Source organism: Gasterosteus aculeatus, chromosome 2 (assembly GCF_964276395.1).
Source record: "Gasterosteus aculeatus chromosome 2, fGasAcu3.hap1.1, whole genome shotgun sequence".
In the NCBI taxonomy this organism is placed as follows: Eukaryota; Metazoa; Chordata; class Actinopteri; order Perciformes; family Gasterosteidae; genus Gasterosteus; species Gasterosteus aculeatus.
The window spans coordinates 11,053,815-11,068,545 of NC_135689.1; the positions used below are offsets into that span (position 1 = coordinate 11,053,815).

General features: G+C 40.8%; 1 protein-coding gene across 37 annotated transcripts in view; it reads right to left on the reverse strand.

Annotated features, from left to right (window-relative positions):
• huwe1 (HECT, UBA and WWE domain containing E3 ubiquitin protein ligase 1) overlaps nucleotides 1-14,731 on the reverse strand; it is a 42,626-nt gene that overhangs the window by 25,803 nt on the left and 2,092 nt on the right. For 25 of the 37 annotated variants that reach the window (XM_078092192.1, XM_078092125.1, XM_078092115.1 and 22 more), the window contains exons 2-27: nucleotides 14,596-14,665; nucleotides 10,176-10,226; nucleotides 9,953-10,022; nucleotides 8,521-8,619; nucleotides 6,913-7,119; nucleotides 6,639-6,791; nucleotides 6,480-6,542; nucleotides 6,253-6,330; nucleotides 6,091-6,138; nucleotides 5,833-6,001; nucleotides 5,641-5,741; nucleotides 5,311-5,461; nucleotides 5,077-5,204; nucleotides 4,838-4,978; nucleotides 4,606-4,711; nucleotides 4,363-4,470; nucleotides 4,180-4,281; nucleotides 3,943-4,023; nucleotides 3,623-3,729; nucleotides 2,268-2,445; nucleotides 2,089-2,180; nucleotides 1,783-2,003; nucleotides 1,598-1,655; nucleotides 933-1,109; nucleotides 516-761; nucleotides 42-175 (exon numbers count right to left, since the gene is read on the reverse strand). In XM_078092192.1, the coding sequence (XP_077948318.1) occupies nucleotides 42-175; nucleotides 516-761; nucleotides 933-1,109; nucleotides 1,598-1,655; nucleotides 1,783-2,003; nucleotides 2,089-2,180; nucleotides 2,268-2,445; nucleotides 3,623-3,729; nucleotides 3,943-4,023; nucleotides 4,180-4,281; nucleotides 4,363-4,470; nucleotides 4,606-4,711; nucleotides 4,838-4,978; nucleotides 5,077-5,204; nucleotides 5,311-5,461; nucleotides 5,641-5,741; nucleotides 5,833-6,001; nucleotides 6,091-6,138; nucleotides 6,253-6,330; nucleotides 6,480-6,542; nucleotides 6,639-6,791; nucleotides 6,913-7,119; nucleotides 8,521-8,619; nucleotides 9,953-9,997 (2,993 nt within the window). In that variant the 5' untranslated portion in view covers nucleotides 9,998-10,022; nucleotides 10,176-10,226; nucleotides 14,596-14,665. Of the gene's footprint in view, nucleotides 1-41; nucleotides 176-515; nucleotides 762-932; nucleotides 1,110-1,597; nucleotides 1,656-1,782; nucleotides 2,004-2,088; nucleotides 2,181-2,267; nucleotides 2,446-3,622; nucleotides 3,730-3,942; nucleotides 4,024-4,179; nucleotides 4,282-4,362; nucleotides 4,471-4,605; nucleotides 4,712-4,837; nucleotides 4,979-5,076; nucleotides 5,205-5,310; nucleotides 5,462-5,640; nucleotides 5,742-5,832; nucleotides 6,002-6,090; nucleotides 6,139-6,252; nucleotides 6,331-6,479; nucleotides 6,543-6,638; nucleotides 6,792-6,912; nucleotides 7,120-8,520; nucleotides 8,620-9,952; nucleotides 10,023-10,175; nucleotides 10,227-11,647; nucleotides 11,785-14,595; nucleotides 14,666-14,731 lie in introns of those variants that run through there. The other 12 variants (XM_078092176.1, XM_078092166.1, XM_078092184.1 and 9 more) reach the window with 3 other exon arrangements.

The window sequence follows — 14,731 nt, forward strand, 5'->3', positions numbered from 1 at the left end:
CACGGAGTTTTAAAAAAAGGGTGCAAAGATAAGCTACCCACCTGTTGGGCGTGCAAAGGGACAGCAGCACGGTGCTCTCCCATACCAGAGAGCAGTAGAGCTGGCTAAGCTTGTTGAGAACGCTCAAGCCCAGCTGGGAGCCCCACTGGTTGACTGAGATGGCTCTGATCTCACTCTGTTTAGAAAGGAGTAGAAATATTCAGGGAGCAGTAACATTTGGAAATGAAATAGGACCTCTCCCCAATCACATGGTAATAATTAGACTCTAATGTATCTTCACGCCACTGGAGTATACTATGCAAACATCACAGCCAAGACATGTGGAAAATAGATTAGATTGCCGACATAAAACAAGCTGTGACGGTAATGAAATGTGTTGCCCCTTTCGGATAATATACTAAGTGGACGTAATTACATCTTTTACAATCCGATCAACAAAAATAAAGCCTACAGTTGAGCTAAACAAGTAAAAGGTGTGTTAATTTAATTCATTGAGAAAATACATCCATATTTACCTGCCCTACTCTGCAAGTATGGACAAACATGAGGATGTAGGCATGCGCTGCAGTAAGAGCATGTAGCAGTGGTGTGGCCCGTGCCGACAACGTCGGGTCGGTGACATGGCCTGCGTTGGCCAGTTCTCTCAGCAGCACAGATCCACCAGGCACCTCAATTGGTCGATGAAGTGGCTCCAGAGACGTCAGGATGCTGTCCAGTTGGCACAGGCCCTCTTGGAGTACCTTAGGCTCATGAGAGAGTGTCTAACAGAGAGAATTTAAGGAGAAAGCACTTCAGTTGGAATTCAGCAAACTAATATTTATTTTACCATGTAAACAAATGAGTCCTTTGGTTACACATGGCTGAGGATATTAATGTTAGTGTCATTCCTGATTAGTGAACACAGGAAACAGGGATCTTGATTTTGTGCTTACCAATATGGATTTGCAGACACCAGCCACAGCCTGGCAGGCAGCAGACGTGGGGAAGTCTATGGGCAAGTTGGGCAGGCCCAGAATAGAAACCAGAGGTAGCAGACCCTTCTGGTTGACAAACTCCTGACAGTGGTCATCTGTGGTGTTGTTGCTCAGAATGGATTCCACAAACTTCATCTAGAAAACAGGTACATCGCAAATCTGTGACTAAACTAGGATATTAGTTAAAGCGTTTCCATTAATAACCAAGACAGTGGCGGCTCGCCAAAGTCTTTTTTGCCTCCCCCCGGTTGCATAATTAACCAGATTTTATTTAAATTAATTTTCAAGATGGGAGAGCTGTCTGGCCCTCTCCAGGCATATCTCAGACACAGGTGAGGCAGTTTCTGGTCCGGAAAGCATTTCACGCCTAATTAATACATTTATATTCTGTAGTAAAGAATTTTTATCTTCAAAGTAGCCCGAATCATTACTAAATTTACTGTTAAATAAGAAGTGTAATATTTCCCTTTAGTGGAGTTGAAGTATGAAAAGGAAATATTCAAGCAAAGAAGTCTCAGAAGTAAGCAGAGCTCACACTGGCTAAGTTTTACATTATAGCTTGGAATACTTCCCAACATGCCCATAACCAACCTAAAAAGGTTAAAAAAAAAATTAACACTCACCACGTTCAGTATATAATCCATGAGAGGAATGGGTATCCGCTCCTCAGTGCCCACAACCCTGCAAGAATCAAAATATTACCAGAATGAAAAAACGGAATATTTCAACTGTAGTTGATCTAGTTGAAGAAAATCATCATCTGTAAAAAGATGTTCAATTCTATTGCGTTATGAACTCAGCGTCATACAGTTCAAGTGGCACTGACTGTCTGTTGCTCTCTGGTTCCCCCTGCTGCTGGCTGAATGTGTGGAGGGCCTCCTCTTCCTCTTCATCCTCACTTGAAGCTTCCTCAGCAGCGTGGCTGGAGCGTGCTGGAGGCACCGCCACAGTGCCATCGGCTTTCTGGATAGACGGTTTCTGGCAGATGTACTCAGGGGCTCGACCTAGGTTGCAGATCTCCTCCAGTAACTGCAACACAAAAGGTGGCTTTAATTACCCTGCAAAACTGATGTTTCACAATTAGAAAGGTCGCTTGTGAATGAAGATACGCTACCTTAATAATGGCAGTTGTAGCATCAGTCTTCAAAGTGGGTTGGTGCCTCATAAGTTCATCCACAGCACTGCCCAAGTTGGATGCAGTGTCACCTGAAGCCCAAAGGCCGAATGATTGTCAACTCAAGCAGGTCCCACGGACCAAGACCCAAACAACACAACGCACTTAGTTTAACTTACCCAATGGGTCTGAGCTGCGTCGCCGTCGCATTGCGGGCAGGTAGTCAGGGGACAAAAGCACTTTGAAGAGGCGCTCAAACGGCTGGCACTGAACGAAGGAGTGCAGGCCTCTGGCATTCAGGCACAGGGCGCTGAACACATTGGGGAGAGAGCCCAACACCTCCCGGGTAGCAGGAACCTGGGCGGAGACCCAATGAAGAAAAAACAACAACAGTCAAAAAAAATAAGTTTCCTCAGTTGTAAAGGACCAAGCATCAACCTTTGCCTCTTGACAGTGCTCCTTTTTGGAACCGTTTCACAAATGTCGATGACTGTTTTTGTCGTCCAGTTGTTTTAACATCTAAGCAAACCCATTGGAAACACAAATTGGAGGTTGTTTCACCAAATAGTTATTCTTGCGATATTGATTTATTTCTGATGCATCTTCTTTCAGTCTGTCCCTTTTTATTTTTAGCATCAGCATTCACTCACACACATTTTTAAATCAGTATACCATTTTAGTGAGGTGTACATAACCAAATTCATTATTTTTTAAATAAATGAAATAAGGGAGCATCCTTTAACACAGCATTCTCAATATACTGGAAACACTTAATCTACAGATGAAGGTTTAGATCACCATGACTCGGTCAATGAAAAAGTAGCTCCCGAGGCGAAAGGTGTAAGCACCCCTGATCCAGATAATAGTGATGCCATCTGTACCCAGCCAGATGCTATTGGTGTAGCAGTAGGACATCAGGACCCAGAGGTTATTATAGAAGTGGGACACACGGAACCTCGGGATCTGGAGTGTTTTTTCACTACGTCCATGGTTTAGGTTGACCATGTTTGCCATATGGCTAGATTTATTGCCAGCACAGCTACACCACAAGCTACACATTTGGATACTCGCCTCACACATGACAGACACCCTCCGTCGTCACAAAAGATGACCCTACGAAGCAGCTTAAGTGAAATCATTTCTTACTGTACAAATCTAGTGCTCTGTATCCACTCAAATATATATATATATATTTTTTTTTTCCTTCCTTTTCAGCATCTGCAGACAAGGACTCAGGTATAATAATAGTGATGTAAATTTAATCCACAGGTCTGAAACGTCAAATATCGGGCCAAAGCAAGTGAAGAGCTGAGCGTAAGAGTAATCTAAGATGCATGTAAATAAATAAATATATATATATATATATATATTATTATCTCTCAGATTACCATTACAATCAGCTCTTTATAGTAACATGTTCAGATTATTTAATTATGTTCAGGTGCTGGGAAATGAGAAAAATAAATCAGAAAATAAGGAACTGGGGTTAACTGTCAGAGACAAAGTGAGAGGAAAACAGTGGTGTAAAACTTACATCTTTGATGAGAAGAGCATGCAGCATGACGTCAGTGAGCCCATTATCCTGCAGGGACGAGAGCAGTGATGGCTCCTGGAACACAAACACCGTCACAACCTCCGTCGCTACGACAAGGGGAAAGGGAAAAAAGGAGATCATAAGCAATAGAAATCCTAACAAATTTCCCATAGCATTAATAATAAGCAGAGACATTTTATTACATTCATTTCGCAAGTTGACACACAGTTAAATATTGCATCTCTGTAATCAAGGGAGAGGACTTTGCGCAGTCAGAAGAGTGCTTAAAGGACTTTTCTGAAGGGCTACTGTGAACTCACCCAAGAGGAACAGTGAAGGGCCATAATATTCTGCATTACTGATGATGTGCTTGAGTGAGGTAGGCAACGACCCATCCATTACTTGTGAGAAAAAGAGCACATGTACACATTAACCACCAACATTTGCATTGTGAAATCTTGAGGCAACGATGTATTACCCTGTTCAACATGTATAAACAAGATTAACACAAAACTCTCTAAAATTTGTCCAACGGGTAAGAAGTACCAATGACTTACCGTGGCGGATACCATCAGAAAAGGCCGGGTCCTGGATTGCTTTCTTCAAGAAATTAAGCATTGACTTTAACAGTGCTGCCCTCTGCGGAATACACTGCATACCTAGAGAGACAAGAATGGCATGGTGATGACCGAGTACAATAGGGACAGGTGTTTGTTGTTGTTTTTTGGCTGTGTGTCTACCTGCACGAGGCGTGTTAGCAGCAGTGGTCTGTGCTCGGAGGTCCGCTTCAGATTTGGAAGCAGAAGATGTGGATGGTCCAGGGCTGCTTTCCATGGCAACCTCCGACACTGAGAATACATAGTCAGCAAATAAACACAACAGCCAGGGGATAGTTTTGCATTTGGTGGTGTTGAAAAATAGCCTCAAATGTATTAAAATTGTATTCCTCAGTGGAATTCATTCATGAAGGTGGGGGGACTCACTCTCCATGTCCGTATCCATGTCTTCCGACTCTGCAGCTGTGCTAGGCCTCTGGATCTTTGGCTTGATGACAAAAGGGCACTCTTTCCTTGACAGTTCTACCTCATGCTACACAGAGTAATAGAGAGGGTTGATGGGGAAAAACGAGTGAGTTGAGAGCTTTTGCTGAACTTGAAGTGACTCTAACTGAAGACTGCCTTGTCAGCAATGAGAAATGCAAAGTGTGGCACCAACCTCTAGCCTGGAGATAAAAATGGAAAGGCCGCTGTGGGACTGAAAGGCAGCCATGTCAAGGTTGGTGATGAGGTCCACAACCCTCACTGCTCGCGTCACAAAGGTGATCTGGTCCTGCTCATCACCCAGAAACTTGATAACCTACAAAAGTAATACAATAAAAAAAAGGTAAAAGTTAATGAAAAGGAAAAGCAAACAATCTCAATAGGTAATAGTATATTTGCAGTATCAGGATGTACCTTCAGGAGAGCTTCCATCATGCCACAGGACACAAGGGCTTCCCCTCCAGCATCATAGCTGGCCAAGTGGTAGAGGAAGGAGAACAGTGCGGTGGCAAACTGGTGCGGGTAGGGTTCCATCAGAGGATCTGGGAAAGAGAAATTGTTAATAAACAAGCATCCATTTTAAATGTCCCAGTGTCTTGTGCATCAGACTGTAAACTGTGAGACAAAATCCTTTAGCAGCATTCTCACCGATCATGGCCTGTATGCAGTTGCGCACCAACACAGGCAAGAAGCCATGGTAGGAGGCAGTGCCGGTGCAGTCGATGATGTTGGAAAGCTTGGGCGTCCTCTCCAGATGGACAATTGAAGTTAAAGTGCGCAAAGACGCTGCTTTGATATCCTGAAAAACAAAATCAAATTCATCATTTCAGAAAAAGGGACTGGGACACTGGAGAGTAAACTAATTAAGATAGTCTAAAATGAATCTAGGTCTGACCAGGCAGAAAAAGGTGTCTAGTGTGGCACAGGAATTTAGTGATAAAAGTCAAAACAGTAAAGTCAGTAACAGTAAATACTCGCCACAAGCTGTTTGTCTGTAATCTGTAATACATCCACCAGCTCTTCTATCAAGCCATTGTACAGAATGCTGTTGGCCGATTCTTGGAGTGCATTTGAATACACTGCAAAGCAAGAGAAAGAGAAAACATGAAACAACAAACACGGAACTAAAACGTTCGGTCACTTGATTTTAGGAAGAAGGCTTCCACTCACCCAGTATGGAGATCGCATGCAGTCGGGCCTGCACAGCCTGCAACCTCTTCTTGTGGTCTGAGAAACCATGGGCCAGTCGAATGTGTGTGAACAGCAAGGTCTGCTTGTCTTTAGGGATGTTATACATCACTGTCAATGACTCCATAATCTCAGATGGGCTCTCTGAAATCTAAGAAATGCAGAACATGTGAAGGATGAAGAACCTAAAGTATTTCTGCTGTATTTTGACTTAATGACGGAATTCTAACTCGACTGTACCTTGTCAAGCTGCTCGATGTGAATATAGTGTAGTGTGTTAGTGCTTGTCTGTTAGGAGTTCAGAAAGGTCAGGGAAGAAGTGGAGTCATCAATACAATTGATCAAAAATATATTTCGTTTTTATTACATAATGACTGCATGAATAAATACTTTGGTCTTTACCTTCTTCTCTACTTTTACCTCAGGGCCCGGTTCAGCGTAAAACTCAAAGTGCAGTGTGGTGGCACTGGGCGGGTACTTCTGCTCAAGTACCATCAGGGGGCAGCAAAGTGAGGGATGATAGTTAACATATAGTGGTTAATTTCAAAGCCTTTATTCAAAAACATAAAAAAAGGTCTCAATGATTTTGGTAGTCGATTATAGAAAACAGCACACTGTAAAATTCTTACCGTCATGAGCAGATCCCTGCAGCACTCAGCCAGACCGAAGCCATTCTCCTTTCCTCCCCAGCTCTACAGAAGGGAACAAAGGCACTAAACAACACAGTTCTTTCTCTTGAGGGACAGCTGGAATCATGGGAATAGCAAAAACAATGGCATTCACTAGACCTCGGCCAGGTGTTGCAAACGGGCCAGTAGAGGGGTCCTTTTGTCAGATCCCAGTCTTGTGATGTAGTTGGACCGCTTACTGAACACATACAGCAGGTTCAGCACAGACAAGACCACCTGCATGTCACATGATGCTAACAAGGTGGTTAAGTGCTGTAAAAGGGGTTGGAAGGGAGAAGATGAAACAGGGTTAAAGTTAGAGAAGCTGCCTTTTTTTGCCCCCCCCAGAAACGATGATTATTAGTGATCCACAGTGTAGCCGATTCAAACCTACCTCTATGGAGCTGTAGAGGTGCCTAGAGAAGCTGTACTCAATGAGCAGGGCTGTGAAGTTGAGAACTGCCAAAAGCAGGGCTTTGAGCTGTCCGTTATCAGGGCGGTCACACACCAGCAGCCAGGACATATTCTCCACTGTCTGGCCCGCATCGCACAGAATGCCATCAAAGCGGTCCAGTAGGTCCACCCAGTGGTACAGCTCACACTGTTGAAAAAAAAAAAAAAAAAAAAAGAAAAGAAAAAGATATTCAGTAAAAGGTATCAAACAAAAGTTTTTAGTGCCCTGAAAAAAGAAAAAAAAAAAGAAATAGCAGGAAACTGCTTACAATACAAGAAGTATTTGGAAAGTCTGATACAAGCATAAGACTGATTTCCTTAGTTAAACCTGTGAAATGCCATTTAACGTTTTATTTCTGGGTGAGCTTGTTTATTTTTCTTGGCTCATCAAATGGTTATAAACAACACATTTACAAATGTGGAAAAGTTTTACAGATAAAACAGCTTAGAGATGTTTAAACAATCTGTTCATAATCAAGGTGGTGTTGACTCACTGGATACCAGTTCTTGGCACCTGCTCATCTAATTCTTTACTTTTTTGAATTTCTGGTGGCCCAAAGGCATCATGTTTCAGAATGCTCATACCAACAGGGGAATGGTAATTACCGTTAGAACAACCAAGGCATCCTGGGGAGCATGCAGTCCAAGAGCACATCCACATCAAACCAATTAAAGAACATACGTTTCAGCCCTCAAACGTATAATTCACCAAAAGCATTTTGGGAGGAATTGCATCGAACTCGCCTTGTGGTCTTCTCAATTTATTGCCGGTCACACAGCATAGCTGTTGAAATGAATATGTTTTAAATTAATCTGACCTGTTATTAATAGAGCGCCTGTTTATTTACGCATTTTGTAAGACGTTGTACAAACTTGAAAATAATGGGTGTGCGGTGTGGCAGTAATAGTGTGACAGAGTGAAAAATAAATCACTACTTCCTACTCATTAGAATAATTTTTTGTAATGAAGATCCAGGCCGACAACATTGTGAGCGTATATAACCAGATGATCAGCTGCGCAGCTTGCCGGCTGTAAGAGCCTGTTTTTATATTCAAAAACTGAAAGGGGACAGATTCAAAGCAGATTTTTTTCCCCCGTTTAGGCAATAGGAAAACTATGAAAATCAAAATAAAAACTGGACAAGTGGTTTTTATAAAAGCAGTTTTTTTTAAAGAGAGGATGTCTAGAGCAGCGTCGCCCGATGGGTCGCTCTCCGAGGCAGTGCAGGTAAATCGCCTGCCATTGGAAAAACAAATCACGTTTGGTCACCACACATGCACGGTCGACCACGGGAGCCAACGGAAAACCATGTAGTGCCAATTTGGATCGTTGCCTAGTAAAGGACACAACCCGGGCTGAGTGGTTCCGTTTGGTTACCGATGCTTCTCGTGCCGTGACTTGGTCAGTTGAAAATGTATAAGACGCATCCCAATGACTGTCCAATTCCTCTCATGTCCGTTTATTCCACCCAATCATTGACAACTGACAGGGTTCCAAAAGAGAAAGGATGAAGATGGTCCATTTTGCCATATTTTCTACGGGGCTTACCTTTCCAATATTCCATGTCTTGATGTGCTGCAGTTCAACCAACAGTTGCTCATCGCTGCACGCCTTAAGCTTCTCTATAAGTATCCTGCAGTCGGCAGGCTGTTGGGTCAAAAAGCCATAAAATGGTTAGTCAGAAGTGACAACACAAACCTGCAACCCTTGAGTTCTAAGAGTATAGTATAGCACAATATGAACGAACATTAGCGATGCTGCGACATACAAATCTGCATTTCCTCTGTGTAAAGAAGGGGACAACTGTGCTGTCTGTGATACTGAGGGTTTTGCACCACGAAAATGGGTCACTGCACTATAATAGTTAGCGCAACACAATCGAGCAGGGGAATGTTTTCTGAATACCAGTGTTTCCCCTAACATTATAACAAGGGAGCCGAACCGTTAGCAGACTTCAATCTCAGATGTGTAGGAGTGTTTACTGCTAGCCAGAGGAGATATGTCCTGCTGTATACCACTTTTGTGTCTAGTTGCGAAGCACTAACAGGAAGTGCCACCTTATTGTCACAGCAAACTGTATAGTAAGTAGTAATAGTATAGTAATATATAATTACGAAGTTATGTAGGTCATAACTCTGTAATACCAGTTGTATTGCTGTGAAAACAACTGTATGAGTTAAAGTTTCTCACCATAAACTAAAAAGACACATTAAGGCATAATTTACCTCGACTCAATCTTACTCCATAAAAGGGTAGAAATCAGCATAATGCAAGTCAATGCAACCTCGGTTAACAATGGCATTAAGCTCCGTTATAAGCAGGACAGGGCTAAGGAAGAACCCCACGTTGTCAACACACATTGCTATTATTCTTGGCAGCATGTATGGGAATGAATTACAATATAATAAAGTGTCTGATAAAGTTTGTTTTTAATATATTCTTCCTTTATCTTATTTTCAGTGGTGGCACGAATGAGAGTTGTTAAAAACAGCAAACATTTAATATTTTTTGAACGATGATCTCTTATGTCTGAATGGAGCATTACCATTTCAGCAGCTGTGTGCTGACTTTTAACATAATTGTGGGGACAGCTGGACATACGTGTAAATGTTATTACCAAATAAATGTGAACAATTCAACCAATCAGCCATTCACAGGTCATAGATGTCCTAACAACCAGCTGCCAATCGATTGGTGCATCTCTGGCTCTTAGTGCTTTATTGGTCAGTAAAAGTAAACGTAAAAGTAGCAGCCACAGTGACCAGTTACATGAAAAGACGCAGTTGAGAGGCATGTACTGCTGTTAATGCTAATGCCAAAGTCAACCAAATGAAGATGAACACCTTTAACTAAACTGTCCTGTTACATAGAAAATTCCTTGGATTACGTCCTTTTATGGTTTCCTTTCACATTTGGTCATAGTGTCCCAACTCTAATGAAATCACAATGAGGCTAAGAATGGCCACATAGCAATACTCACAGCTTCCGTAGGAGTTTTCTTTAACTTGCTTCTGTCAACCTTCATTGTTGATAATCTCTATTGATTGCTCCTGTTGAGAAATATCCATGAACATCAGAACAGTTATGCAATTTTTAAATAAGCCAAATATTATTTCGAACATCTAAAATCAAATGACACTTCCAGATTCTCAAAGTCAATAACTGTATAAGTATCCACAACAAGAATTTTGAAACATACTTACAGAGAATTAGTTTGGCAATACCCACTTAACAGCATGTTCCAGTGACGTTATCTGTAAAATTATACCAAAAATAAATTAGACAATAAACAATGTCCTAGATAGTTTAAACGGTTCACCAATCTTAAGGATCATCTCGCCCTTTGCATCCATGCACACACACGCATATATATATATATATATATATATGCGAGTGTGTGCAAGTCACAGTAACCCTTACGTGAATAATTAATATATATATATATATATATATATATATATATATATATATATATATAATATATAAAAAAATCAGTTAGAGCTGGTTAATACATTTACACAAAGGCCTCTTTCTTTACAATGATGAGTGCTTCATTTAAAAACAAAGTATTTCTTCTTTTTTTTTAAATATGTTGCAGATCATTTATTTCTGATTTTTCATATTTACAACAAGCACATTTAAAATAATTTAAATATGTAATGGTACACAATTTGATTCAGTTAGCAAGGTCTGAACATCACAATGCAGACTAAGGCTGATCAATAGCCAGTGGCTAACTAGCAACATACCACACACGTTAATTGAATCAGAATGGGCCCAACAACACGTTTCTTGTAGTGCACTCTCATTTAGGTGAATTCCCAATAAAACGGATGTATGCCATCATAAACTACAGTGAATTGACGCTGAACGGTTTAAGTTACAGCGACCTAGCTAACGTCAACCTTGCTAACAGCATAACGATATTTACCTATTGTTAACCTAGTCATTACACACGCACGGTAGATTACTTACTAGTCACAAACAATATTGGTTTGCTTGCTGGCTGTCTGGAAACACGTTTAGCATATTAATAATTTGGGACGCCCAACGTATCAAAGAAATTGGTCAGTAACGTTTGCTACGGAGTTTATGTTAGCCCGTGATTAGCTAGCAGCGAGCTACCGGTTAAGTTAGCAAACGATCCCTTTTTGAAAGCATTTGAATACCACCAGACAAGCCAAGCCACAAACCAGCCATGCGCATACGACGAACATATCAAATGTAGCTAAACAAAAATCAAGCAATATTAGCCATATGTGACAGAGCTGTCAATTCACATCTAACAAATTCACCATGCTGTCCTGACCGGACTCTTAACTAATTTAGGTCGGGGTTGTGTAGGCCGCAAAAGGAATCCCGAACTCCCCACTCCAGCAAGATCCCGGTTCCAAGTAAAAACGGGACCGCTATCACCACTCGGTGATCAGCGACACTAAACCGGTGGTTTATCGGGTATATGAAACCAGGTAACGTGACTTTGCCGCAGCTCTTGCCTCGGTTTCCCCGGCTACACAGTCGTAGCACGCGCTAGCTAGCGAGCTAGCTACCGTTAGTTGAATAGCGAGCAGAAACGCGTAATAACTCGCTGAATCATTGCCGGGGGTCTCCTATCGTGACACTGCAAGTTTGGTTTTCAGTTTCCGTTCGGTCAAGTGGAGTAACGGCTACATACTCTTAACAAAAATGTGCCCATCCGTCCGTTGTGATATTTGTTCAGAGTATCCGCGCTTGTTTCCACAGCACATCGGCACGAGCTGCTGGCACAGTCATCATGACTCTGGGTAGTGTGCAAAAAGTGAATAACGTTCCGGCAGAGAATGAGGGGCCACTGTTTATCGATGCAGTGCATGTTAATATCAACACATGTGTGTAACGCAGCACCTTAACATCGTATGCGAACCATAACTGCTCGAATCAACACGGGTCTTCACAGGACAACATTTGCAGCATACAACCAAAAACACTGGAACACTGATGAATACGAATACACAAGCTTTACAATTATTTTGTATCTAAATATATTAGATACACAAAACGGTCAACGTCGCATGTATTCTTCATTGTGAACAGTGAACCACAAATACTGACTGAAACAACGCATCACCACAGCTGCATAACATGCATGAATAGTAAAGAGTACATTTTGGGACCATATTTAGCCGCACATTTGGTTACACTAAAGCAGCAAACAATGAAGCACAACGATCAGCAACCTGGCTTTAAATGTCAGTTGATAACAGATCATCAATGATGGCACTTCAACTTAAAAACGTTGAGAATTCATAAATTAATATAAGTTAGTTAGCAAGATGTTTTAGGCCAATATATGTACCAAAGCAATTTTGCCAATCTAAAAAAAAGCTATTAAGTGCCCAATTCATTATCCTTCAGCCAGCCTGATTAATCTACATCAAAATACTTCAAACGTCTGTGCTCTTCCCCGTTCTATGCAATTATGTTTGACATAATTCGAAATTCTTAGGACAATTTAAATCAGTAATTATCACTAAATACATTGTAATTTTAAGTCCTCAATGTATTATTACCAATGACAGAAACAATATAGGACCTATTCATGAAAAAAAATGCTTAAGAAAAGCGCTCTATTGCGAATAGAAATATAATGTGTCCTGCAGGGTTCAGCACTCGGCCCCCTCCTCATCATCATCCTCCTCTTGTTCCTCGCTCTGGGCAACTTCATACATACAACCATCACGGTCTACATTTCCACTCCTGCTTTTCTGACTACACCCAGCTCTACATTGCCACAAAATCCAACACCTCACTATCAAAAAGTGCCTCAAAGACATCAAGACCTGCTTGCAAGCAAACTTTCTCAAACTCAACAAATCTGTAATCCTCATCATCGGCACCAAACTGCTTAACATCGCCATAACTCCTGTTCCTGCTTCCACACATGTATCCGTAGAATCACATCACAAAAGAAATGTCCTTTACATCTTAAAAACATTGCACGTCTATACCTCTCCTCCTTCTCAGCCGCTAAACACTTTACAGCATCCTCTGTGGCACACAAGTTAAATACACTAAGGTTTGATTCTACGCTTGCTTCTCTCCAAAGTGAAGTGAAAAGTAATTTCATTGTAAAGAGAAATTCAGTCAATGGATTTTACATTTTCAAAATGCTAGCATGTGTCCTTCATTTCCAAACACAAGTGATTAAGCGGAGAAGTAGAAGAAGAGACGCAGAGAGAGAAGTTGAGGCACTTATCCGTAGACAAGATGAGACACTGGCCTCGCTGCCGTCATTTTAAGTAGTTAATTAAATAGAATGTGCTGCACAGCTGTATCTGTCAATTACTTTGTCGCTGCTATATTTTACACACTCCTGTTCATCTGGATGACAACAGGTTATTGAAATAATCTGACTTAAACAGCTGGTTCAATTGGTAAAAATCATTTCATGACTTTATTAGTTGAAGTGCATGTAGCATATATTCAACATTAAAAGCACAAGAGCCAGAGGAATGAGGTTAGATAAAAGCGCTCAATAATTGTTCAATTTAAATAAGACTTCCACAGAAGGATGGACCAGTGTTGCTTCACTGTCAGCTCTGTCCTCGTCCCTTCGAGGACCATCAATGATTGGAGAGGGAACCATTTCCTCGAGGAACAAGGATGTGAGGAAGCATGACTTATTGTATTGAAAGGCACCCGTTGAGCTTCGATTTGCGCAGTGAGGACGACAACCTGGACTCTGAAGCCCCAACGTTACAAGTTTGCTTTTATTAATACTTTATCAATACTGACCGTGTTATGTGTCGAAATTGCACTAGATTCAACAAAAGGACTCTTGGGTCCACACCAATACCCCTACCAGCTGGGAAATAGATTGGATCAGTGGTTCTCAATATATGCAAAGGTCTTACAGCCAAAGCGTCCTTGATTTTTTTCTTTTATTAACAAAGTTTGTGAGCCACCTCAATTTAAGTCTTCATAGCATCTACGGATTATTGCAAGGAAGTATTGCCCTAAGAAACACTGCTGCAAGATCAGTCATGATTGGTTATCAAAGAAATCGCGATTGTCATGTATGGCAGTTGTGAAAAACTATTGCACCATAAAGTTTCTTTCTTGGAATTAGATATGTTTAATTTAAGAGTTAAAACGTATCTTATTTAAATTGACTTCATCTGCCCTCTATTTTATTTGAAATTTAAATGTCTGAATATTTAGGGATAAAAGTTGTTTCTGTAAGAAACAAACATCTTCTCCAGGTAGTTTTTGTTCTTCTAAAATTATAAAAGCACAATATTCACAAATTAAATGTCCCTTATACAATCCTTTATTTTGGTAGTAAAAGTCCTTAGGGCCCAAATAATTTATAGACCACAATTCACGGTCACATCCAGATGGAAATGTAGTAGTTTACATATTTTATAATAGGGAACGGCTTGAAGGCAGATTGATGGCAAGTCACAGTAACTCTTACGTGAATAATATATATATATATATATATATATATATATATATATATATATATATATACACATATATATATACACATATATATATATATATACACACACACACACACACACACACACACACACGTATTTCCCCACAACAGTTTGTCAATATAGGAAATTAAGTACTTACCAGAAATGGCTTCGGTTCAATGGCTCCACCATTCTCATCCTTGGCTTGCTTTTCAGTTTCTTATAACAATCTGAAAACACATACAAACAGATCAGATATGCAAGAAAATTCAAGCTTCATTATTGTCCCTTTTACT